Here is a 25786-nt window from a genome sequence, read left to right as displayed (position 1 = left end):
GAACACTTGGGTATTTCAAAGCTCTGTTACTGGTAGAAAATGATCACCTCTAAATAATACACATGCCACATTTCAAGTGATAGAAGTGAGAGTCTAGTACAGGACTGTGCATATATATGATCCATGAAAATATTTGGGCATGCACATGTGTGCTCGTGCTTTGAGTGTTTTCATTAATGAGTAACCCAGAGCTTCATTGGAGGGTGAATATTTTCTGAGCGACTTAATGTAGTTCAAGCGGGATTGTTGATTAGAATACATGAACTGGGGGATATGTAGAGCTCTTAAAGTGCCCAATTGTCTCCCTTTTTGCGCACCATACTTCCTTTCAGTGAGCAGAGTAACTGTGAGTCTTCAGTGAAGAGTATTTTAAAACAGAAGTCTCAAATCTAGATTTGACTGACATCACTGATTGCTTTTTCTTGTATTATTGTATGTTAATGAAAACTAGCTGGAGCACAACATAATCTAATGCTGTTGATTGAATTTTAAATATTTCTGATACCTTTTGTGTGTATGTTTGAGCTCATAAGATCAGAAGATACTCTCCTGGTTTAGGTTTTCCTGTAACCATATTTTGGCATGACAATTCCTTCACTTTGTGTTTAAAAAAAGTTGCACATAGAAGAAGCAAAAATGTGCACATTCAATAAGTAAAAGAAATATAAAGGAAGCTCTAGTGAGTGTAAAACATGCACCTTGTGTTAAAAGTGATTTTGAGATGTTACACTTTTACGCAAATTACTTAAAGGAAAGCATTACATTTGAGAGATAAATAGCTTAGAGACAGAGCTTTACAGACAAGAATACCTGAGAAACTTGCCATATTTGCTTGGGTGGGTGTTTTTTCCTTTGAATAAAACAGAGGGTATGCATGTCTGTACCTACATGTATTTTATGTGTGTATGTTTATGTTAATTTAGACTCTGAGAGACTAATTTTTTTTTTTTGAGCTATGGCCATTTTTTTAACAGTCCCAGCTACAATAATTATTTCCAATATATTTCAGAGAAGAATGCAAAATTACTGCTACTTAACTCTTTTCCCAGTGTATGTCTTGTGGCATGAGGGTTGTTTCACAGAGAGGTGCTATTTGCAGAAGTGGGAGCTCTATCTTGAAGCTACCTCAATAAAATGTTGTAGGCTACTGTACTCCTTTAAGTTATATAGACAATGATCTAGAGTCTTACAAGGATGCTTTAAGTAACCTTTTTGTAATTGAGTATAGAACTTTGGTATGACATTTTAGGTACCACTTTATTTTAAAAGGGTCTTTATATTTTAAAAACTACTTAAGAATTGCCTTAAATTATTGCTCTGCTTTAGAACGTTTAGATAGAAGATTTTTGGAAGTTGTGAATTTCATTAAAAAAAAAAAAGCTCAGTGAGGTTTAGAAATAAATTCCTGTTGAACAAAAAAAGTCAATTACCTCGCATCACTATTCTTTTTAGATTTGATTTGGTGATAGCTGCTTCTATAAAAGACTTATTCAAGTAGAATACACATAGGATGTGCAAATGAAAACATTACATCTAGAAAGAAAAGGCTGTCTTCTAAAGCAGCTTGAAGTAATGACACATGATGTGAGGGTGGGATTTGCTGGGGTATTTGTTTAATGTTTTGTCGCTTGCTTTCTTTGACTTGTAGCAAAACCAGAAGACAAAGGATCTCATGGAAGACTTGGAAGTAGCCATTTTAAAAACATGCCAGTGCATGAATGAACTTAAAAGAGAGGTAAGTCTAGTTTAAGCAAGCATAAACTGAATAAAAGCTTGAATTTCTTACTTGTTTTATGTGAAGTTGTAAAATAGGATCATGTACCCCCGAAAGATAGTAACTATTTATAGGCAAGAGTAGCTAAATCAGAATTACATTTGGGAGCTGATATGCAGTCATCTTCTGTGTCCTTACTAGAACTGATTAGAAATCTGTTAGATACATAGGCTCTTTGCTAACGCTGACAACAATAAAAAAGGTGTTTGGACATAAGTACTATGTATATAATCATTACTTTAAATGTAAAGGCTAAACTTTCCTTGGGGATGCATGCATCGCTGTTGTAAATACTTTTTCTTGTAGTGTGTGCTTAAATGAATAAATCACATTTGCTGTTTGTTTGTAGTTAAGCTCTTCTGTTGATTTCTATAGCAGAAATGTGTTATGATAGTGCCTTATACTCAGGTATTTTTCTGGACATTTGGCAGCTCTGTATGTTCCTGTTGTAAATCACTTTTTTCCTAAATGCAAGTATGCTGCGTGTCAACTTACATGCACGTATGAAATAGCTGCCTCATTTGGTACGTGGGATGGACTGCACTTGCTGATCAGTGTCGTGTATGCATCTGTCTCCCCCTCCATTAATGGATAGCATTGCTGCATTGTCTGTTCTACAGATTTGAGCCAAATACAGAATTACTGGTTTCTGGCAACTTCCAAAATACTTGCAAAGCATTCAGATATCTTTTCAACTGCTTCGTATTAGTGTTCCTTTACAGTAAGACAACAGATGGAGAAATGATGACTAAGAACAGTGAGGGTTTCAATACTAGGCTACAGAACAGCACAAAGATGTTAGAGAAGTGCAGTGAACTTGCTTAGGCTGAGCTCTCAGCTGCTGTAACTGGAAAACCTCGACTGCTCAAAAAAATCATGCTGCATACTTTTTAATAAAGGCAAAATGAGAAATTTCCTTTTCTGGATTATAATTCTTGCAGTTGTCCTGAAGATTTGAACAGTGCTTTGAAACTATTTCAGTTGCAGTTAAGCGTTTTGCACTTCTGCTGTCAGGCAATGTGTTGGGCTCCCAGGAAATGGAGGGTACATAATTAGTGCACTTTGATTAATAGTTTTTTCTTCAGTCAATATTATGTAGAAAGTCAGTAGCAGAGCTTCTCTGGAGTGGCGTTCAGCTGCTTTAACTGCAAGATCATCCTTTTTGAGTAACATTGCTCCCATGTGCTGAATGAGGAGGAAAGATTCCCAGTTAAAATAGTATGTGACTGTGTAATCGCATAGATCATAAAACCAGTGGTGGCTGGAATATAGTATGTGGAAGAAGTCATTAATACCTTGTATTTTCTTCCAGCTCCATAAACGTAAATCTTACCATATTGTCCTGCCCACAGGTTGCTATTTGTGCAAATGTTATGCAACAAAGACTACACATTTACCACACTGAAATTAAAGAATTTTTTCGGGTGACAATAATAGAAAATTACTCTCTGTAAACCAGCAAACAGAGATGGCATAAAATACAAAACAGTGGCTTACCTGTGCCCTGTGGTGTAGCTCCATATTAAAAACAATGCAGGGGAAAACGTAGCATGCTGGTTTAGAAATGGTGGAGCAAATTCACTGGGTGCGGATTTCTAAACAAACAAATCTTAAGTTTTGTATGACTTGCTTTGGTGATCTGTAGAGTATGAAAGTTTGCTTGGTAAGAGCTTTTTTAAAATACACATTCATACTACTCAGAAATTATTTAGTGTTATGTCATTTTCCTAGTTCTCTGTGTAGTGATTACATTGATCCCAGAGTAGCCATGCTTCTGTACATGGCTAAGGAGGACTGTTGTGGCAGTCCAACTTCGGGTGCTGCGGTGTGTCGTCCAGCAACCAGGATCTCTATTAGTGAAATTGAAGTATTGTGACTCTAATTAAAAGAGAGAGCCTGGGTGGCTGAGAACACAAGACAGCCCTGTTAAAAGTAGTTCTTTCCATCTCTGTCACTTTATGGAAGAAACAAAAGGTATGTTCCTTCCTTGAGATGATTTTCCTAACAATGAGAGAGACAGCGTTAAGTAGAAGCACATTTCTTTTTTAGATGAAAAGAACGGATGAAAAGAATCTGATGAAAAGGTAATCTCTACGTAGCCTATATATAAATGAGAATTGCCGGTTCCTACTGTAACATTACAAGCCTTGCAAATATCCTTTCTCCAGACCTGACTTCATTTCTGGTATTAGTGGTTTGTGCTAATTTCTAATGGCATGTGAGCAATGCTTTATAAATAGTTTATAACAGGTTGTCATAGCTTTTTTTTTTTTTTCTCTATAGAAAGGTCACAGAAAGTTTTGAGGCAACAATTCAGGCTTCTTGCATGAAAATAAAAACAAACCAAAACCACCCACAAAACAAAACACCCCAACCTTAATTCTGGACTGCAGAGGAAGTACTGCTGGGGAAGGGGATAAAACAGGTAGAGGCCAGTGGAATAAAAAACCCCCAACATACCATTCTAGTAAACAGTCTGTTATCTACAGAGTTGAGGCCCACCAGTGGCACAATTTCAAGCTCATTGTATTTGTCAGAACTTGAAAAACAGCTTTCTTCTTGAATAGCCAAGTTGTATATTCAGTGCAGTCTGGCAAAGTGAGTGTACTGTTACAAAACTTAATAGTCTTATTAGCAAAAGCATGCTCTGCTGTTTCTACAGAGGTCACTATTCTGATTTTACTTATGTTTTTAAAATGGGCTGATTTGCAGTTAAGTCCATCATAAGTAAACCTACTATGACTAGTCACTGTAGAACTAGAAGCAGCTGTCACTGATAGCTGTTGTCAAGCAGAGTCCCTCACAGCATGATTTCAGCAGATCCTTGGGTCTGAAAGTGGATCTGGATTTAGGGATGTGTTTCAAGGGGAAGCTTCTTCTTGCTTGTTGGGAGTGTATGGAGAGTGAGACTTCTTCAAGTCCATCTCTGGCTTGAGTGTCCATGCAGAAAATATGTTTTTTACATTTCTAAGGCCGTGTCACAAGCTGATTATATTTCTTTGCATCACTGAGAATTCGATTTATTCATACAAACTTAATCTTTAGTATATTATAACCTCAGATGCTGTGTGGCTTCAGTCTGATTCACAGTTTAATGTGTGTTCTTCATGTGGAGTAGCCGTTGTGCCATGCGTATGTTGAACTTAGTGCCACACAAATTCGTGCACCCAGTTTTCTCCCAGCTGTAACATTATCAGAAAACAATAGCGTGATAACTTCATGTCCTCATTTTACCCAGCTGCTCTTTTGTTTCTATCCATATTTGCTTGTGGGGGTTGTTGGTTTTTTTTAAGTGCATTGGATTTTATCTTTGTACTTTGAATAGTAATTGAAGAATTAAAGTCCCAGAAAATATGCAGGGTATATAGGAGCTTTCATGGCAGTAAATTTTTTGTTTCTCGGAAAAACCAGTCTGTTTCTGAAGTTTATTTTACTTGGTACTGGATGAATTTTTTTTCTTTCCATGGGTTATCTCTCCTTCTTCTTTTAATGCTGCTCAAGGTTCACAGTGCAGCAACATCTTTGGCAGCAGATCTGCTAAAATACCATACGGATCATATGGTTCTCAAAGCATTAAAAATCACAGGAGTAGAAGGAAATCTTGAAGCTGTAGCAGAATATACTTGCAAGCTATCAGAGCAGAAAGAACAACTGGTTGAGGTGAGTTCACAGCTGCTTTCATTTTGTAAGGCACTTAGAAAATGAGTGGCCAGATTTGTCTAAATCTGTTATTTAGGAAGGCTTTGGTCTGTGCTTTTGTAATTTTTATTTTATTTTCCTAACATACTGTTGAATTTTTTATTGCTTTTGGTAGAGTCTGAGCCAGAGGTGTCACTGTGGCATAGAGTTGTTGTAGAAGGGATGTACAGCTGTACCCAATTCTCCTCCTGAATCTAGACTCAATCTATATGTATATATTGTGGCTAAAATATTCATTTAAAAAATAGGTTTCTAGATTCAAGTAGAGATTATAGCCTTTTTCTTTCAAGCAGTAGGCATTCAGCAGCAGCTGGATACAAAGACACACTTTAAGAGTGCTGGGAATGTAGGGTTAAGTTTCTTAATGCAGTGAACTTGACTGTTTTGAAGATCTTGTGTAGTTTTTGTCAGTCAAGAGGGCCACTGAAAATCTTTTCTCCTTTGTGAAAAGCAATATGTATGTTTCATGTACTAATGCATTAATGGTTTTGTATGGTAGTGTTCACACACATGAACAAACAGGACTTCCAAGACTACTGAAAGATCGTGGCTCTTAGGAGACCATGGGTTCTAGGAGTACCTGTGGAGAGGATGACTGCCACGTATATCTTCTTGCTGTCTCGTCTGACAGATGAGCAGAAGTAACTCTACCAGTAGGAGACATACAAAAATGCATACTTAGATCTGGAACATGGTGATGCCAACACCTGTACTTTCATGGCATCTAATACTTACTAATTTCTAAAAAATTCTGATACCATATGGGGCTTGAGGATGAATACGTAAAAACATCACTCTTGAACTTCCGAGGCTGGCAAATCAATGCTGTGGACTTTTAATTTCGGCTTTAATGTCCCCTTTTTCTTTGACTAAGTAGTGTTCAATTTTTCTTTTTTTGTCAGGCGTAACCAAGAGGTTAAATAATGTTTCTGTGTGAGGCCTTATAGCATTTCTGATGATGGACAGTGCAGTTAGTTTAATATTTGCTGTCTCTGTCTTATAAATTCTCCTTTTGATCTGAAAACTTCAATGTTCCTTCTCAGTCCAAAGTTCACTCTTAATCTTACTAACAAAAAAAAACCCCAAACAAAAGCCAATAAAACAAAATTTTGCTTTTTACATTTTGCTTATTGTGAAAGGAAACAATTTTTCCCTAAATTAGTTTGATGCTGATTTGTTCAAAGATAATTCGCTCCCCTGGGTGACGAAAGCCTGAATTTTCCACATGGCTGCTAATTGCTGAGTAAGCCTGTTTCAGTGGAGTCATTTATGCTACAATTTTTCGAAGTTCTGTAGGTGCCTAATTAACTTTCAGATTTATTCAGTCATAAATATGTGAAATTGTTGTTGTTTTATTTTTATTCATTTATTAATTTTGTTTTTATTCATTTTTTTGGGGGGAGGTTTTTTTGGGGGTTTGGGGGTTTTTTATTCTTTTGTTTTGTTTTTATTAATTTATTTATTTTGTTTCTCTTGGTGATTTTCTACACATTCCAAGTCAGGATTTAGCCCTGTTTTTATTATAAATGCTCCCTGAGAAACACCCAGCTGTGCGGTACCCAAGAAGTTTCTGAAAGGACCATCACAATAACTTTGTGGTTCTGTGTACGTGTCTTTGTGCATGTGCACCTTTTCTCACTACTAATGAAAACATTTTTTTTTACCTTTCTTTTCTCTCTTTAATTTATAAAAAATACTTAGATGTGTCGCTTACTGAGGCATGTTTCTGGAACTGAGCCCCTTGAGATTACTTGCATACATGCAGAAGATACCTTTCAGGTCACTGGCCCACAGGTAAGCTTAGCTTTTATCTGGACACTTCTACTGGACATAAATCAATAAAAATTACTTGTATAAATTTTTTGAAAACCTGATGTTGAACTGTTCAAAGCAGTTCTAAGAAAGAATTACACTTTTATGTCAGGTAGTAGCTAAACAAATGCACAAGGAAGATCATCTAGCCTGGAGATGTCAGATGAATACACCACAACGACGTAACAGTACCAGTTTAATTTTTGTTTTGCTTGTGAAGGCAGTTGTGAATTCATGTGCAACACTATGTACTGGGACTACAAATAGCAAATATTTTGTTCTCTGTCCAGATAATTTCTGCTGCAGAAACACTGGCATTACATCCATCTAGCAAGATTGCAAAAGAAAATCTTGAGGTGTTCTGTGAGGCCTGGGAGTCTCAACTGAGTGACATGTCTATGTTGTTAAGAGAAATCAATGATGTGTTTGAAGGAAGAAGAGGTAAGAATGCTATGTAGAAATAGAAAAGTAGTTTTCAAAACATGTAGTCTAAGAATTTCAAGTGTAATTTAGGAAATACTGTTTTCTTATGAGAAGAGCACAATAAACAGTCCCACATCCCATATGGCAGTGTGGAATCTAGGTGGCAATACACAAATTTTTTTGTTTTGTATAGGTGTTGAATTAGGGTGCTTATTGGTTTTCTCTTTTTTCAAAGAAAAACAGCTGAAATTTTAGAAGCCTGATTTGTGTAAAATTAGCTATGTTTAACTTTCTGCACAGTGATTAGTTCCAGTAAAATCAAATGGAAGGGTTCAAAAGACACAGATGTATTCCACACCGCACTTTGCCAGAGGTGTCCAAATATTAGGAATGTAGGGCTTTCATCCCAACCCTTTGGCTTGTCTAGGACACTCCAGTTTATTGCAGTGAAGATATAACTTGAATTGTGTGACATGTTTAATTCATTTCCTGTATTTCGGGGGGGGGGGAATATATGGATATATTCTATACTGTCAGCTTGCTTTGTATTCACTTCATAATGTAGTGAATGTAGTTATTTGATTTTTAAACTGCTGTCCTTTCTCCTGGATGGAATCTCTGATGACTGCAAAATCTTGGGATATTTTCTCTGGTTGGTAAGTTTACTGGTATTTGTACAACATGTAGAAGAAAACCTTGGCATCTTAAAAAGAAAATACATCTGTGTTTACTTTTAGCATAGGGTAATTTACCTTTAACATGGAAACCATATTGTTTTTCATTTTTATCTAACACAATTTTTTTCCAGATGGTATCTTTATGTAGCCTGTCATACTTCTTGCGGCTACGTGTTTGTTTCAGTCTTCAAGGTATAATTGCATACAAGTAGAATGTAATATATGATAATACCGAATGTCTTGTATTTTTAAGAAAATCACTCAGGTTTAAAAGCTTAGATTTAGTTAAATGCAGAAACTTTGTTTTAGTTTTTTTTTTTCATCTAAGATATACAAAAAGGAAGTCCTTATTCAGGTTAGATGACACTTTATCAATGGCACAATACTTCATCTTGCTATTCATGTGAGACTTTCTTCCATTTTTAGAGTTTATTTTGGCAGTTTAACTTTCTGTACTTGATCAGCTTTTTCTGTAAGCACTTCTTTTCTGCCAGCTTTGTTGTGAGGACAGTTAACTACCAGTCATGGAGTATAGCATCTTAAAATGTTACTGCTGGTTGCTAGATGAATGTGTGTCTAAACCTGAAGACCTGTAAAAGGAAAACATATATTGAAATTCTGAGTGGGTTTACAATATTTGTGTGTGATGCAGGTTATTGGGAATTTGAGGTGTAAGAGAAATACATGATCATTATCCTACTTGTTTGTCCACGTTGGTCTGGAATACCATCTAAAGATGTGTAGCAATCAGAGATCCTGTTTATGGGCCTTTTAAGTTTCAGTGGGATTTTTGTTTGTTTTGAGAGCCAAGGACATACTAACTTAATTTAAACATAGTATGAGATTTTATATAGTGCAACTTAAAATATAGTATTACTCTAATATCAATTTATTAACATAAATTTGGAATTTGCAGGGCTGATCATTCAGTATCTGATTTTTTTCATATTCATACAATGGTCCTGCAGGGTTGAGTGAAAAATTTTTTGTATGTGTGTATATATATATATTACTGTATTTAAAAATAATAGGATGGGGAATCATGCAGCCACAGCAAAGCATGCACTTGGCTTTCCAAACAAATAATTCTTGAATGCTGCGGCAGATTGCCAGCCTCTCCTCTAGTTAGTAACTTTCTTTTCTCTTGTGGTTGTTGACAGCAGGTGACAACCATTTTCCACTAATGGTACTTTACAGTTTCTTTAAAGCATCATTTCACAAGGCAACCCAATGTCATTGCTTGAAGGAGAGAGAAGAGAATGGGTAGGTGTTGCTGAGCATGTTGGAGGCTATTAGTGTGTGTGGGCCTGGCTGCAGTGAAGACTGACTTCTGTTCGGCACAGCTAGATGAGTCTGTTCTTGTTAGTGTCTCTTGTTTTCTCAGTCTTTCTTTCAGCATAAAGTGTTCTGATACCATCATTGGTAAGATAGTAAGCACAGCTTGTGTTCTTTAGATGGCCTTGGGTGCATTAGGTCTTGTATTGCCAAAACGATGCTTAAGAAATCATGTCTCTGTTTTCCTTGTCTTGTGTCCCAGCTTAGTAAGAGACTTCTCTTTGAATCTGGATTGTTTCATATTAGCTGTCAGTTATCTCCTTGGAAAGAATTTGGTCTCCTATATCCACCCGTCTTCTACAGAGATTTCCTCTATATTGCAGGCTAACTTTTTTCTGTTTGTTTGTTGGACATCAGAGTGATTCTTGGCCAAAAAAAAAGACAAAAATCTCACCTAAATACCTCCACCTTTTTGCTTCCAGTAAATATCCTAAGTCTACCTTGCCACTTTCAACATTTTTTCTCCTAGAAAACATGACTGGTGACCCAATAAATAAGTTAAAATATATGTTTGCTAAGAGATGATTATAAGAGTGGCATTCACAAAACTTTAGTCTCCAAACACAGTGAAGTTTGACAATATTTTATAAGATTTTATTCTTCTTGTAACTCATGATACTTATCTTAATGCTAATGTTGGTAAAAGTGTCTTTATTTTACAGACTAAAATGTAACAAGTGCTTTATTTCTAGTAGAATTGTGATTGTGTGTAACAAAAGATAGAATTAAATAAGAAGGTATATATATATATTTTTCTCCTCAGTTTAAAACCTTGTATTTTTGTACTACCAGTTTAAATGTTTGGCTTTGTTAGAGAGCTCAGAATACAGTTTAAGAGGCAAAAATTGAGTGGTGACTAAATGTGCTGGACACATCAAATAAAAGAAACATTTTTCTGATTATACTAGATTCACATTGTTTATACTTATTTCTTTATTATTATGAGAAATCGTGTAACTCCTTATCCAGTATTTCTTTCCTATATTACTGAATACTCTTTATTCAGTATTTCTTATACTGAGGTTCAAATCTCACACGGATAGATTTAACATGGAAATGAAACAATATTTTACTGAATTTTAATGTAACTGCACCAGATCATGCCCAAATTGAAATGGGCTTGTCTTAGGGAGAGGGGTGCATATGCATGTAGGACTGGAGGAAGCTGATGAGCACACCACAGCCCTAGTAACCCTCATGTGGGTTTTGAAAATGCCTCTGTGCTGTGCAGAACGGGACAGTGAGGCTGAGTTGGCCTTCTCTTACTTAATCCTAAAACAGTGAGGAGGCCCATTCTGCACAGTGTTGGTGTTTGAATCTCTGCATGGCTGGTCTGGGCTGAGGAGAGTGCTGGGCTTCTTGGGAGACTGGCTCCTATCAGCTAGAAGGTTTAGGTCAGATACCTAACTTTGAGGCTCTTGCACTTTGAGATGAATCACTTAAGGAAAGCACCATCCCATCTGTCAGCTGTCAGCCAGTTTCTTTTTTCCCAACTTCTTGGTTTCAACATGCTGGAGAAGAATGTGAATGATCCCTCGATTGCTCCCTTGTAGCTTAGTCAGAAGTGAGAGAATGATTTATGAAGATAACTGCCTTTTTTTTGCCCTCCTCTTGTTTCGCCCACTTGATTTGAGAGGAGTTAGATGACCATGAGGATCTGGGAAGGCTGTAGTTGGTGAAGAGGGAATACAGAACAGAATTTAGAAATTGGAGTTCTAGAAGGAAGGGTGAAGCAGGGCTGCAGCCATCCTACTTTCAGATAAGAACTGAGATCAAGAGCAAGATTTAGAAGTTGAAATAGAGACATTTTGGAGGGAAAAGCATGACTGGAACTACTGGAAAGTGGAAAACTGAAAGACAAAGAGGATTGAGGTACGCTTGTCAATTACTGAAATTTGGTTTTTAGGGAGTCAATTGCCTAGGCATGGAACTCATGATTTTTCTGTGGTGTCAGGAGATAAAGAGCGTATTTTCAAAAAAATCATGAATGCACAGGAGAACTGTCCTCTGAGGACTCAGAATGGAATTTCTTTAGGAGCTGATACAAGAGGAGGAAATAGCAATTGTAGGAGAGGGTTGTTGCTTGTCCTTCTGTCTGTCAAGATGCGTCATCTCTATGCAAACTTGGTACTGATATCCATTATAGTAGCCTTTTGTCTCTTCAGGTAAAATCTGTGTTTCACTAGCTTTGAAGGTGGTTTTATTTATTTTATTTTTATTTTATTTATCAGATTTTGTGCTCCTGAATCTATTGTAGTAAATGTAAGTCTTCATAGATACTAAGTTTTCTGGTAACTGGAGCTCTAATCCTAGGCTGTTAGCCCAGGCACTGTTCCCTCTTGCCGATAAATTCTTACCTACTTTTAGGTAATACCTAAAACGCTGGGTTTTTTTTTTTTTCTCTGTTTGTTTAGCTCAGACTTGGAATATCTGTGGCTCCTGGGGATATAAGAAATAATTCAATATGTGTGTAAAATCCTATAGAACCTTTTTCTTTATAAAATACAGTGCACACAGGATACATGTAGTACAGTACAACATGAGAGTTTTATTGTCATTACTTAGAAAAAACCTGCCTAGGTTTCTCGCTAGAGGCATTGCCTACTCCAGACTTCAGACCATCTAACCCATGCCAGGAAGAGCCTTATGTAGAACTACCACTGTGTGTTCTGTACAGTGCAACAAAATGAGTGCATGTAGTGATAGCTACTCAGTCCCACTCGCTTGTGGATTGCATGCAGAGGACTACAAATCTAGTTGAGAGAAACTATTCAGAGAAGCTTTCTTAACTGCCAGTTGCTGAGAGCTAAAATCTGAACAGTACAGAGTTCTTGGCTTGTCTGTCTGTGGAAGCATGAGACAGAGAGGGAATCCTCTGAAATATTTAAAATTGAGAATATTTAAAAACTTAGAAATTACAGGTAAGTAATTGGCTTTTATAATACTACAACTTAAGGAAGGATGAAGTAAGACCGTGTGATCCCATAGATTAAAATCTGCATACAAATTTTGTTGTAAATGTATGTGTTCTTCATAGGAGAGAAGCGTGTCTACCTGTCACTGCCCAGACCAGGGGTAAGTTGCTTTTGGGATTGTTGTATTTATTTTATATCTGCTATTAACTAATTGACTTCTTTCCATGTCACACCTTGATGAGGACATAGCAGTGTCTTGGTAACATGCATCTTGACTGTATGGCTGACAGTAAAATATCAAATTTTGTCAATTCATTAAATTAATAGCAAACATACTGAAAACTAGGGTAACTAGTTACATTGTATGCTTTGATTGTACGTGAGCATTAATTCCTGTTCATTAATACAACCTTTTTTTACCATGTACTTGACTGTGATGCTATATAATAAAAAATGCATTGTTACTATTAGAACAGTAAGAATACACTGTAATGTGATGAAAATAAATCATGGTAATCTGATTTTATTCTTTTTCTAACTTTGTTCCCAGGATTTAAACAGTTCTGCTTTGTTGTTGTTTGGAAGGTTGCTGCCACCTTTTGAATTTTGCAAAATACGTAGATTTGGGGGAGTTATGATTAATACATAGTTTGAAAGTGGAGAGGAGATGTAGGTTACATCCATAAGACAACAGATTCCTTCACAGAGTAATTTCTTTGCCTAACAGATGCACTAACCTTTGGAATTGTCTCTCTTCCCAGTTCTGTGACTTCCAGTACTGCCTCTTCTCTCCCTACTGCCATCACAGAGGTCTGCTGTGCCTGGCTAATGCCCAGGCTGTGCCTGCACAGGAGCTACACTGTTCTTGTTGGTCTAATTAGGATACATGTTTTGATACACCTGTTTAATTGTGACTGTGCTGTTCGCTGGTAATGAGTGGCATAGTTGAGGACAGAGCAGTAATGATAATTCGAGTATGTGCTTAATGCACAGGTATGTTTTTCTCTATAGTATTAGGTGTCAAATCATATTTTAAAAGCAGAATAACTTCTTACCTGATTTTTATCAATTTTCATATTCAGATAGTGTGAGTGAACACCAGAATGGAGAAAACTACAGATCTGACAAACATCTAAGATTTCTTTAGTTATCATCTGTGGATAGAAAAGCTTTGTTTTGCGAAATCTTTTGATACGAGATCAGCATTTCTAATACATAGGCACAATTACAGTGTCTAATCTGGGAAGATAGTCAAAAGATTCAGAATATCTAAAAATTTTGGGCTGGAAAAGAGAAATGGCATGAAAGCTAAACTGAGCAGCAGAATGCAGTAGAAACTTCAAGAGTGGAACTTTATTTTTGCCCAAACTCTGGAAGTGAGAGATGGAGATGTTACCTGGAGCTTATTTCTGATGCTGTTCACACTGGATAGTGTTATTTCCTCCCCCTGCAGGTATTACTGCACTTAATTTGCCCAACTACTCCCACTAATGAATAGCAGCTCTTTCCAGGTTCTCAGACGAGGCACTCAGGTTCTCAGTCCTGCACTCCTCCCATCCAGACTCCTCCAGTAGCTCGCACCTCTCCAAATTGTGACGACAACTTGTACTTTCCATTCCTCTGCACTCCAGAGCAGTTCCTGAGTGTGGACTGTGGCTCCCATGTCTATTAGTTTTTGCTGTCTCTGCACAGTGACAGCACCAGCATGCAAAGTTAAAGCCAGTAACTGCTGCTTTCTAGATGTAAATTGATCATCTGAAGCAAATCATTCAAAACTCTGTATATGTGTTACTCAGTGGGCAAGCTCTGCCTTACCAGGTAGTCTGCTCACATCAGCACCACTAATTATTGTTTAATCTGAGCCAGTATTTAGCTTGCAGCCAGACGGGTATTTCATGTAGTTCATGACTTAAATAAGAGAAGGAAACCTGTAAAAAGACCAAAGGATCAGTACTTGTTTCCAGCTACTTCAACAAAGTGACACAGAATAACAAGCTACATCATCACACTAGCATTTACATGGGTTGTACCCTAGATCGACTTGCTACTAGCTAAATCAGCTTCCAAGTCCCTGTTACATCAGTGTCATCTTTGATGGAAAAATCAGTGCAGTAGGACTTGATTAAGTCTGTTTATTTACTCCTAAGTATTACTGAGGATTTAGACAGTAAGGAGAAGAGATGGTGTAGTGCATGAGGAAGTACAGTCTGAGCACTGTGGAAGAGTTGTTTTCATTGAAACTTTGGGGTGTCTGTAGGCACAGCCCCTGTTTGCACATGCCATTTCAGGAGGACAGCCAGAGTAGAATAGATTCTCAGCTTCTACTGAGAAGTTTGTCTGAACCACTGGAACTCGCCTGCAAAGTCTGTCTCTTGAGTATAGCACTACCTCTTATCATCTGTTAGTAAAATGATTACTAATTTCTTTTATTTAAAAATACTATTTTTTTGTTTGAAACAGAAGCATAATGCAAATCTGAAAGCATTAAAGCCAGTCAAACTCGATACTGAGGTAAGATGCCATCATTTTAGTAAAAAAACTTCTTGATTTCTTTTTAATTTTGTCTGAAGAGTGTATTTTCAAGTGCCATAAATATGGTTACCATTTACAGGAACAGGCAAAAATTGCAAAACTTGGATTAGAATTGCATCTGCTCACATCTGATGTGGATTCCGAGACAGAGAAATGGGAAGATCAGGAGAACGAGATCGTGCAACATGGACAAGGCATGTCAAGTATGGCCTACTCCATGTATTTATTTACCAGGTAATTACACGATATACAACATGCTGTGGTGGGAAGAGCAGCATTAACAGTATTTATGGGAAATAAGACAGTTTAATTTTTCAGAGTATAATAATTGGGGCACATTCAGAAAGGAGCTTTAATTTCTATCCTTACACTTTATAAATTCTTGTAAATTTCTAAGCTGTTTAATAATAAAATTAAGGGGCATTTAATTGCTAAATGTCTGTTTTGTTGCAGAACAACTATTTAAGTATCTCTTGGGTGCAGAAAACATTTTAAGAAGCATGTTCATAAATACTTTCAAAATTAAGGGAATTAAAGCACAGGTATATATCGGTAGATAAGAATTAGTGATCTTTGCTGTAGTGAAAGGTGTTCTTCTGAAACTTGCCCATGCAGTGTCAGCTCTCTTATTTGAAGAATTTAGGGGTTTTTAAGAAGAGAGAAGAGTTTGAGATTTTTTTCACACCTACTATCCCAGTAAGACTCAGTAAGCCAGAGATACAGATTTCTGTCCTTGTTCAGCTGATGAGAACTGAACCATTGCTAAATTCCGAATTGTGCCCTAGCCACTGATGTGTTTACATTTTTGAAATGCATTTCCTGTAGTAAGTTATTGCTGTGCATAGTATCTTCTAAAAGAGTGATATTTTACAGTTCAGTGGTGTGAATGGGGTGAGACAGAACCTTATAAATTGTGCAAGTAGTAGGCAAAATAAACTGCTGTCTATACATGGCATACATTCTGCTTTTATTATTTCCCACAGAGGAGAAGGACTTCTGAAAACTACTCAAGATTTATTTCATCAAGCAGAGGTAATATATTTTTAACAAAGTAGGAGGTAGGCACTCTGAGTACAGAACACATTGGAAGGCTGAGAGTGTTGGGGTTGTTCAGCTTGTACAAGAGAAGGCTCCAGGGAGACCTTAGAGCAGCCTTCCAGTACCTAAAGGGGGCCTATGTGAAAGCTAGAGAGGGACTTTTCACAAGAACATGTACGGATCTTAGGAAGAAGTTCTTGTGAGGGTGGCGAGAGACTGGCACAGGTTGCCCTGTGAAGTTGTGGCTGCCCCATCCCTGGAAGTGTTTGAGGCCAGGTTGGATGCGGCTTTGAGCAACCTGGTCTAGTGGGAAGGTGTCCCTGCCCATGGCAGGGGGGTTGGAACTACAGGGTCTTCAAGGTTCCTTCCAACCCAAACTATTCTATGATTCTATGAACTTAACTCTCTGATTCCTTACACATAAGTACAGTGTGCTGTGGGAGAGGATGGAAACTATTTGATTATTGCCAAAGAGAAGTAACTGCTTGGATCGAGGAGAAAGAGTTAAAGAAGTAAAGTACACTGTGTGATTAAGCAGAGCAACCCAGGTGGACAGAAGCAGGAGAACAGAAAGATAAGGAACTGGTTATTTTGGGACTGTTTGTGAAACGACGAGGAATGTTGAGGAAACAAAACTGTAAACCAGGAACTAAACATGATGTGATAAAAATGGCTTGGTATGGGAGTTAGAGCAATAGGCTAAAGATAGCTTTTGCTAGAATGGTATAAAAGCTAGAGCAATAGGCAATAAAGTAATTTGCTGCATGAAGATGCTCTGAGTCCGTGCCCTTTCATACACCACAGTGTGCCATGAATTGACTGCCAAGTGCAGATTTTAAGCAGCCTAACTCTGGTATGTACTTTCTGAAAGCTAGCTTTTAGTTGTTCCAGTAGCAGTGTAAGACAGCATTCATTAAACAGAGAGATTCCAGTTAGGAGTAGGAATAGCAAACTGGCATTATGGCAAATAGAGTGGACTTGCATGCTTTAGTAGTATTGTGTCACTTAGCTCAGTCCCTAGTAGTGTTGATGGATACTCCATCCTAGTCTGAGCAGCAGTGTTTTTAGGGGAAAGAAAGAAGATGTAAAAGTTTGAAGAATACAAAAAAGACAAGGGGACAAGTGCAGGAATGTGGTATGATATTTCCAAGGTACGTGCCTGTATTTAACAGGAGGCTGGTTACCTTTGTCAGGACAATAAGCAAATGGCAGGTGACATCTACCCACAAAACTCTTGTGAGCTGCTACAGTGCAAAAAATAATTGGAAGCCAGGTTTTTTAATATGTAAAGGAAAGGACTTTAAACTTTGCTTATCTGGGAGAATGGCAATTAATGTAGCTCGTTATTTCAGAAGTCACCACAAACTGCTGAGTTGTTAATTATAAATGTATACAACTATTACAGATGTCTCGGACTACCTTTTTACTTTATAGCACACTATTAAAACAACAAAGAAAAAGAGCCTCATCTTTTATTGTGGTTCATTTTGTTCCATGCTTTCTCCCCATTTCAGATTTTTGCTACAGAGGGCACAAAGCTTGCTTCAGCTGTTCATGCCTTTTCTGATCAGGTGAGGTATGACCTCTAAACCAGCTGTTCAGCTTTCAGCACTTGTAACACTGCCTAAAAGCTGGTTGTGCTGTCTTCTCCATTAACTTAATATCAGAGTCTTTAACACAGAGTGGTTTTGTCTTCCTGAAACACATTTCAGGTACATGTTGATGATAAACCTCTGCTTCTGTTGGAGGCTGAAAAACTGATCTCTATGTGCAAGCAGCTCCAGATAACAGCTAGAGCTTCTGTTCAGGGTAAAAGTGCTACATTTACAAAGGTGAGCTAAAAATGATATATATTCCTGACCTAACTGGTACTGAAATATAGTAACTTACTAATTTATGTTCCTGCTAAAATATCAAACAGTCCATGACAGGCGAACTTCTTGGATTGACAGAGGACTATAAAAATTAATAAGCACAAAATTTTATGCTGTGTGCGTTTTTCTGCTATGCAATATGTCATTGTTGCTGTTCCTTCTGTAGAAGAGTTTATTTCAACTTGAAGTACTGTTTTGCACTTGGCATGATACGAGAAGCTGATGTGTGAAGTATAGAGGAAGAACTGTAAGAACTGTTACTTTTGCTGAAAATGCTTTGTCTATTGAGACATCCCTCACTGATAACTGTAATCCAAACCATTTACCACACCATTTTGTCTTGGGAGGGAGTTTTCTTCAACATGGGTGCTATTGTTTTGTAGCCTTTTCTTCTCCCCACCCTTACCAGAGAAGGGCTTCAGTAAAGTTTATCCTGACCTGACCTCCCTCATTCGTGCTGAGTTCGGTGGGAGGCGAAATATGGTACACTGGCACCCAACATATATAGTAATCCACTAGAACTTCATTCAGAGAAATATGAGCTGTAGTTGTGTAACTTGTAAGAAAGGACTTCAGTGTTCAAAGTATTAAGGCAATTTGTATTTCCACTGCTGTAATAAATATTGTTATGCTTGCTTCTCAGTAGGTAAAGTCTACCCTAGACTGCCGAGACTTTATTCTGATATTATTTATGTATTTGTTATAAGTAAATATGTATACAGCTGCCATGTAAGTTTCAGCATTGCTACCACAGGAAGCAGATCCACAAACCTTAGCAAGGAATAGAGGTCAGGCTTTCTGAAGAACTTCAAGTATCCCTGAGCAACAGTATGATCAATGTGCACGAGACCATTTTCTGTGCACCTGGATGTTTGTTTCCAATGAGCTATGGAAAAGGTGTTTCAATTTTACAGCAGGAACTGAAACTGGCAAGAGCATGTGAGCCACTCAAATCCAAACTGAGCACCTCAGGGCTGCTGCTTGGTTTGATTTGCACTCTCTAGCTAAACCGAGTGGGAACCCCAGTCAGTTTATGCAGGGTGATGTATTACTACAGAGGGATAATAGGCTATCAAATTAAAATATTTGTCAAGGGCCCAGACTTGTGACCTGTGCTGAGTGTTAGACTTGAGGCATAAACTCAAATGCTTTAAGATTTAGCTGACCTTTACTGTAACTCCTAAGGTAAGGCTTACATGATGCATGGCTTTCTAAATCATAGAACTGACAGAACATAAAACTAAAGCAAAAACATGAAGAATTGTGACGAATCAATCTTAGATGGTAAGAGCTTCTTTCCAAGACACTTACATTACTGTTTAATATAATATTATTATTAGTTCCTTCTCCTGGGATATGTGTCATTCCCTTCTACTTCCTAGCTCAAGTCTTGGGTTAACAGAAGGGATGCTGTTGCTTTACACATACTGTTTAAATTCAAAAAGGGTAGGCAAAACCTTTTGATTAAAAGGGATTTATGAAGGACAAATATTATCTAGTCAAGCTTGAAATAGATTATCATCTCATGCATTAAAAAATTGCCTAGTAAAAGTAATGAGTGTCTTACTCTACTCTTACTTGTTTTGTTTAGGTTGATGCGTGCATTCTGAAAACAAGGAATGTGATGACTCTGTTATGCCAACTTCTTCCACTTTGCTGCAAATTACTGAGAAAGGTGAGTACTTGGTTAACCTGTAGTGTTTTCAATTTCGGGTTTGGGGGTTTTTGTTGTTGCTGTTTTTTGTTTCTTTAAAAATGTTTTGTTTTGTTTTGTTTTTAAATCTATGCAGAATAAAGCAGGAAATGGCTGCCTTAAACCTGCTCCACCGTGGAGAGAAGACAGAATACGGATTGGTACAAATGCGCATACCCCAGATAGGAAAGCTGAGACATTTGGCATCAAGTCTCTAGAAAACCATGTAACAAGCATGACATTTTTAGAGAGCAAGTAATTAGAGCACTTAGAAATGCAGGAACTCCCATCTGAAAATAACACTTGCTGAATTTTCAATATTGCTTTCATTTGTGGAAAGTCAAATCAGGTTAATTTGAATTAAAACTGTTGGCCTTTGTCACATCTAATAGATGTCCCTTTACTTGGCAATTACACCACCAACTGGTCTAATTGTTATGTATTTTTGTAATGTGAATGCCTTTCCTATGCTCACTATTGATACTGGTTTTGTAATTAATGCTTATGAATGTCTTAATGGATGTTTCAACCCAAAGATGCTGCTAATAGACATTTTACTTAAAGAACCTTGTGCTGCATATGCTATATGTAACACTGCTGTTGAAGTCTGTATACTCATCTCTGGCCTATTTCAGTCTATGTATTTGATAAAGCAGAATCAGGAATATAGTCTGAAGGGCTGTGGCCTAAAGCACTGAAATCTTATCTTAGTTGTGAGTTATACCTGCAATGAAGTAGTTCTAGGAAAAAAAAAAAAAGCCAGAACTCTTTCAATAGCTGCATCACTGAATTTTAATCTTGTTGAAATGATGCATATTTCCAAAAGTGTATTTCTAAGTGATTAATAGTCTTGCCTTGAACCTTTTTTCTTTTACCCTCTTTATTTGTAGATGGCAGTTCTTGTTTTCTTTTTTATTAAAACTTCCTGAGCATAATTTGAATTTTATGTAGAATCACAGAAGTATTATGTAGACTTTACATTATGCTATTTAAAATTTAAGAAAATAGATACTGATTATGGCAAACTTCTGTACAAAGGGCATTACTTGACTTTGGGATACCATGAAAATACAACCTGGTGTGAAATACATATTTTCCAGTTTATCTGCTCTTTGTACACAGGCTTCCATTGCATTTTTATTTTCAGTTCACCTTTGTCAAACTCCATCTTGTATTAGTGTAGCTAAATTAAGTGATGGCTAAATCATATAATTTTCTGTATGTTTTATGCTTGCACAGAGCAGAAGCAAAGCTGCCTTTGGAACATAAATACCCTCCAACATATCCTGTGCTTATTTAAAAACTTGTAGTGCTAGAATTCAGAGAAAAAAGAGAAAGCAAATCTTAATATACAAACTATTTGAACTGGTTTATTCTTGTATGAATCAAGCATTTAAGTTCCACTTCTATACACAGGCACTAGGCGTTTCAATACCATGAAAGTTACAGCGTACAATAAAAGTAGCTTATTTAGTATCAAATACAGGTGATAATTGTATCGTTAATTTCATGAAGAAGAATTAAGACGTTTCAACAAAACTTCCTCGTACTCCTTCTGCGTCAGAAGTCCTTGAGTTATACTCTTGCTTTCTTCGAATTTGGGTAGAACCACTGCAATGTATCCCTCAGTTGATGGCTAAAACGCAATGCTGAAGTTAGCAGTGAAATAAAAGTTAGAAAATACAAAGCAAGAAAGTGTCTTACCTTTTCTTGCAGAATAGTGGGATTGCTAAGAATGTTTTCATTCACTTCTATCAGTCGCCCTCGTATACAACTGCAAAAGAGTTTAGATTCAGTAGAAGCGCAAGGGGGTCAAAGTAAGAAGAGAAAGATAAAAACTTTACCTATAAATGGTGTATTCCTCACCATCTGTTGAAGATATCCTGCACAGAGGGGCAAGTTCTGTTAAAAACTGAGCTCCCTGCGTTTGAAAAAGAAGCAAACATATATATACTTTTAATTATACGGTCTTATTAAAGGATTACCAGCAGCCACAGAAGTTTGTAAGCTTCTCAGAACAACACAAGGCATCTGGATAGTTACAAGTCATAGCAAGTACACTGCTGTGCTTCCCTGCAGAAGGGAAGACACAACTTAGTTACGTACACAAATTAAAGAGAAGCTTGTTAAGAGCTTACGAATTAAGTCATAATTAAATTTCTTGTGGAATAACAGACTTGTTGTTTTTGGATATTAAAATCGGGGGAGAGAGGAGAAAAACATCACCGTTAATTTCAATATAAGCAGGTTAAGCTACACATATTTGAAAACCCACCATGAAACACACTGAACTAGCCCATCTGCTCTCTAGGTGTGTTTGAGAAAAACAGTAGTCTCCAAATCCTTGGCATTTTGGTGGAAACAAATTTTCACCTTTTCAGGGATGTTTAAGAAGTGCCTCTGTACACTATGAAAAACAAAATTACTAGACACGACTGTTAGCCTTGGTTTGAGCCCCACTGGAAGCTACCCATGCTGTAGGAGCTCTGTAGGGGCCCTGTCTGGGACAGTTAAACAGGCACCTCTGGAAAAAGTCTAAATTCTTCAACCATGGAGGGGCTGTTTTAAAACAAAATGCAAAGGTAACTTGGCAAGTTCCAGACAGCATGAGAAATTAAAAGGAAAACTAACCAAACCAAAAAGCCATACCCTTTTTGACTTCCCAGAGACTTTATTCTGGAGTCTGCTACAGTTGGCACTGATTTGGTAATTAATGCTTTTAATTGTTTTTCCACTTTGCAGAAGAGGATGGGCTTCTGCCAAGGTGATGACACAGATTCTGCAAAAGAAAATGTAATTATTATGCTGTAGTTGTGAGAAGCCATGCTCTTTCATGCTCTAAGCAAGCTCCACATTCTCTGCCCCTACTGGTGGGATTTGAAATTATACTGACTGCTTCATCTGGGCTCCTACTTCAAAATCCTAGCCAGACTTTAAGTAAGTGTGGTGAAAGCTGTTGTCTACCTTCACTCCTTATAGCACAATATTCTTCCCTCTACAGTTTAGCAAGAAAGTTAAGCTGATAGCTCAGCCTACTGCGGTGGGAGCCACAGGACAGGACCAGGATCAGGGTGGAAGCAAGGACAGACAGGTCGGTGGGACAGCATGAGAATCACTTAAGGTAACTTAGAACACAATTTATCTGAGCTAACAAAGGAGAATGGAGGAGAATTGTTGGCTGTAGATCAGAGACAAATTTTAATTTTTTCCTTACAAAAACACCAGATATAGGATCAAATGGGACTCACTGTCTTCAGGGCATCTTTCCTGACATCTGCTGTACTAAACCGAATGAAAGCTGCATTCTGACCTAACACAACCGCCACAGAAGGTGCTTTATTCCAAGATACCAGACTGGAAGATCAAAAGCTGTACACTTCTTAGTTAAACAGAACCACAGCTTTTTTTTTTAAACAGCTGGAGCTGTTCTAGCCTGTGTTATAACCCATGGGAGCATACTAGGTTTGCTTTGCTGATGGCTGAAGTAGATATTCACTGAAGATGATCAAGTAAAGCACAGTATGCTTTTGTCAGAAAATGTAACCCAAGGCAATGTTTCCTCAGAACAGCTAAAGACAGTTAGTGGTGAATAGTTATAGCAGATGTATCCTTTGGTGATCTGGGCTTTAGTTAACCTGCTGCTTGTGTTTTATCTTTTTCTAAACGAGCGTTGTCATGAAACTGGAGATGTTGAGACAAGCCCAGCTGTAAAGGCTCAGCCCACCTTTATCCCTGGGCTAGAACTGTGTTTAATGCACAAACCTGGAGAGCTCAGAACTTGCCAGTAAACGAACAGAGGTGAAGCTATTCTGTTTAAGAAGAGTTTGAAACCTAGAGCAAGGACCAGAATTAACAACAGCAACTGCAGAGAAAACCACAGCACAGAACCAGGTCTTTCCCTGCGGGTGCTGCATCCATCTCCCTGCACTCCTCTTTGCAAGTTCTTGCTGCGCAGCTTCCCCACAAGAGGGAGCTGGGTCCTGACGAATCCTTTCAGCATGCCCCACAGCTCACAGGGACCAGAACAGCTACCTCCTCCCGACCCTAGCCTCCTTCCGAAGGGAAGATGATTAAACATCTATTTGAGCTGTCACCTATTAGAGCTGAGACCTGGCAAAACAAAAAATCAACAGCGAATTTTACACTGCTTAGAAAGACCAGACTGAGCCACAGCCCCATGTGCAATAATGGTAAAATACTTTCTTTATAAAGCATTTGGCTAAACTGTTGTAGAAGCCAAGGGTCCCGATATTTCAGAATACAAATTGGCAACATAATCTTTATAGACATTTGAACAAGTGTTTATATTTTTATTTCCCCCATATCAACAGGATTTCAACTGTTTATATTAGACAACTGAGGCTGAGACATACTGAGTAGTGCAAATGTGACAGTGTCCTTTCTTGCTGTTGCTGTCAGACCTGTCATTCCCAGGCTGGGCTTCTGTTCCCAAAGAACAAGAAAGCAAACTGCATAAAGCAGCCACAGAGAAGCCCCAGCTCTGAAGGCCACAGAAGGGCGATAGTTCTGCCCTGTGCCAACAACATCCTGATCCTCCCCATTCTTCACGGGAGCAGGAAATCCTCTGGGAACGACTGACACCTCCTTATTGTCCCTCAGCACATACATAAGCAACTGGCACTGACACTTTTTGCACAGACAGTAGTTAAGTTCTGTCCTTCCCTTAGGGACTCAACACTCCAGAAACACTCACATTGCCACCACTCACCCTGCACACAGGACAGGCTTCAGCAGCAGCAGGGCAGGAGCTGGGGAAGGGCAGGGATGTTGTTAGAGCCCACACCAGCTACCGGGTTGATTTATTTCAAATGATTGGATATCCAGCTACATCGCAGTGGAAACAATGTTTGACACTTCATTTCCTCCCTTGCATTCACTGTCTGTAGCACGCAAACGCACAATTAAAAGCAATTAAGTTGCATATAGAAAAAGCTGAATGTTCAAATTGAGGTAATTAGTTTCCTAGAAACCAAGTTACACACACTACTTCTAAACGTCGTTACAGAGAAGCCTTTGGAATGTTGCATGTCTGTGACTGAGGACGATGCACCGGGAACTTTCGGCAGGAGGGGATGCAGCACTACAGACACCGATGGGGCCTTTTTAGAGATCTGCTGAGCAACACAGTGTGTGCGGAAGAGTTCAAGCTCCGCTGTTCTGATTGGAATAGCAACTGAAGAGGGATATAGGAAGGCTAAGATTTGCCGCTCTCCCACTCTCCCGTCTTCCAGAAAGACCCAGGCTCGCCGGTTATTTCGCACCTGCCCCGCTCCTCCAGGCGTTCCGCCAGGAGCGGTGCCCCTTGGTTTAACAACCCCACGGCCAACAAGCCGCAGCGACGGATGCTCCCCTCCCAGTGCCAGGAGGAGGAGCGGCGGGCTGCCCATGGCCCGGCCCCTCGGTACACCGCCAGCACGGCCCGGAGCGGAGGAAAGCAGCGGCGGCTCCTTCGGTACAGAAAGCCAGAGGCTTCCCAAGCGCCAGAACGCGGCGGCTCTGGGCCGTCCTGGGGAGCGTCCTGGGCAGCCCCCCAAACCCCCGGGAGCGACACTCGCCTGTTGGAGTGTTGCAGCACGCAGAAGTCCTCGCACGGCCGCCCCTTCACGTCTGCAACAGGGCACAAACACCAGTCACCGCCCCGCTCCGGTCCCCCCCCGACCATCCCCAGGTCCGCCCGGCGGTACCTGGCTTGTACCAGCGCGTAAAGTACCGCTGCGCGCCGCCCCGCGCCACCGCCGCCGCCATGGCGCCCGCCCAGCTCCGCCTCAGCCCGCCCCGCCGCGATGGCGGCGGTTCCGGCCCCGCCCGGGCCCGGGCCCGGCCCCGGCCCCGGCCCCGGCCCCGGCGCCACCACGTCCGCCCGCGAAGGGAGCGCGGTATAGTGGTACCGTGCTTGCCTTGGCACCACACAGGTATATGGGGAAGCCGTTCTGGGAGAAGGCAGCCGTGTTTGCTAACCGTGAGGAAATAACATCTTACATATTTAATGATTT

At 38.9% G+C, this 25786-nt stretch overlaps 2 protein-coding genes across 4 annotated transcripts in view; one reads left to right on the top strand and one right to left on the bottom strand.

Moving 5' to 3' along the window:
* The window catches only part of CTNNAL1 (catenin alpha like 1), a 56082-nt gene extending 34619 nt beyond the window's left edge, over positions 1 to 21463 (top strand). Inside the window, exons 8-19 of one of the 2 annotated variants that reach the window (XM_030507881.1) lie at positions 1649 to 1735; positions 5276 to 5434; positions 7175 to 7267; positions 7576 to 7726; positions 12758 to 12795; positions 15096 to 15146; positions 15247 to 15401; positions 16151 to 16199; positions 17720 to 17776; positions 17918 to 18037; positions 19671 to 19754; positions 19870 to 21463. In XM_030507881.1, the coding sequence (XP_030363741.1) occupies positions 1649 to 1735; positions 5276 to 5434; positions 7175 to 7267; positions 7576 to 7726; positions 12758 to 12795; positions 15096 to 15146; positions 15247 to 15401; positions 16151 to 16199; positions 17720 to 17776; positions 17918 to 18037; positions 19671 to 19754; positions 19870 to 20031 (1206 nt within the window). In that variant the 3' untranslated portion in view covers positions 20032 to 21463. The remainder of the gene's footprint in view (positions 1 to 1648; positions 1736 to 5275; positions 5435 to 7174; positions 7268 to 7575; positions 7727 to 12757; positions 12796 to 15095; positions 15147 to 15246; positions 15402 to 16150; positions 16200 to 17719; positions 17777 to 17917; positions 18038 to 19670; positions 19755 to 19869) is intronic. The other variant, XM_030507890.1, reaches the window with a different exon arrangement.
* Positions 21115 to 25581, bottom strand: ABITRAM (actin binding transcription modulator). 2 transcript variants are annotated; one of them, XM_030507920.1, is made up of 6 exons: positions 25478 to 25581; positions 25349 to 25400; positions 22422 to 22551; positions 21617 to 21693; positions 21477 to 21546; positions 21115 to 21408 (listed from the first exon to the last, which is right to left on the bottom strand). In XM_030507920.1, exons 1-6 carry the CDS (start codon positions 25536 to 25538, stop codon positions 21280 to 21282), a joined length of 519 nt encoding a protein of 172 aa, XP_030363780.1. In that variant the 5' UTR covers positions 25539 to 25581; the 3' UTR covers positions 21115 to 21279. The 2 variants fall into 2 exon arrangements, 1 of the variants encoding a protein (XP_030363780.1); XR_003994599.1 differs by lacking the exons at positions 25349 to 25400; positions 25478 to 25581 and adding an exon at positions 24502 to 25326.
* Positions 25582 to 25786: the final 205 nt, after the last annotated feature.

This window comes from Strigops habroptila, chromosome 1, assembly GCF_004027225.2.
Source record: "Strigops habroptila isolate Jane chromosome 1, bStrHab1.2.pri, whole genome shotgun sequence".
NCBI classification, from domain to species: Eukaryota; Metazoa; Chordata; class Aves; order Psittaciformes; family Psittacidae; genus Strigops; species Strigops habroptila.
Note: the sequence above shows the minus strand (reverse complement) of the source record. Positions and strands in the feature narration are given on the sequence as shown.

Bases quoted from the DNA above. Each gene is read 5' to 3' on its own strand.
- ABITRAM (XM_030507920.1), bottom strand. From the start codon at position 25,538: ATGGCGGCGGCGGTGGCGCGGGGCGGCGCGCAGCGGTACTTTACGCGC. The intron at 22,552-25,348 runs GCGAGTGTCGCT...TTTCTTTTGCAG, and splicing joins GTGCTGCAACACTCCAACAG to AATCTGTGTCATCACCTTGG. The intron at 21,547-21,616 runs GTAAAGTTTTTA...ACTCTTTTGCAG, and splicing joins GAGGAATACACCATTTATAG to TTGTATACGAGGGCGACTGA.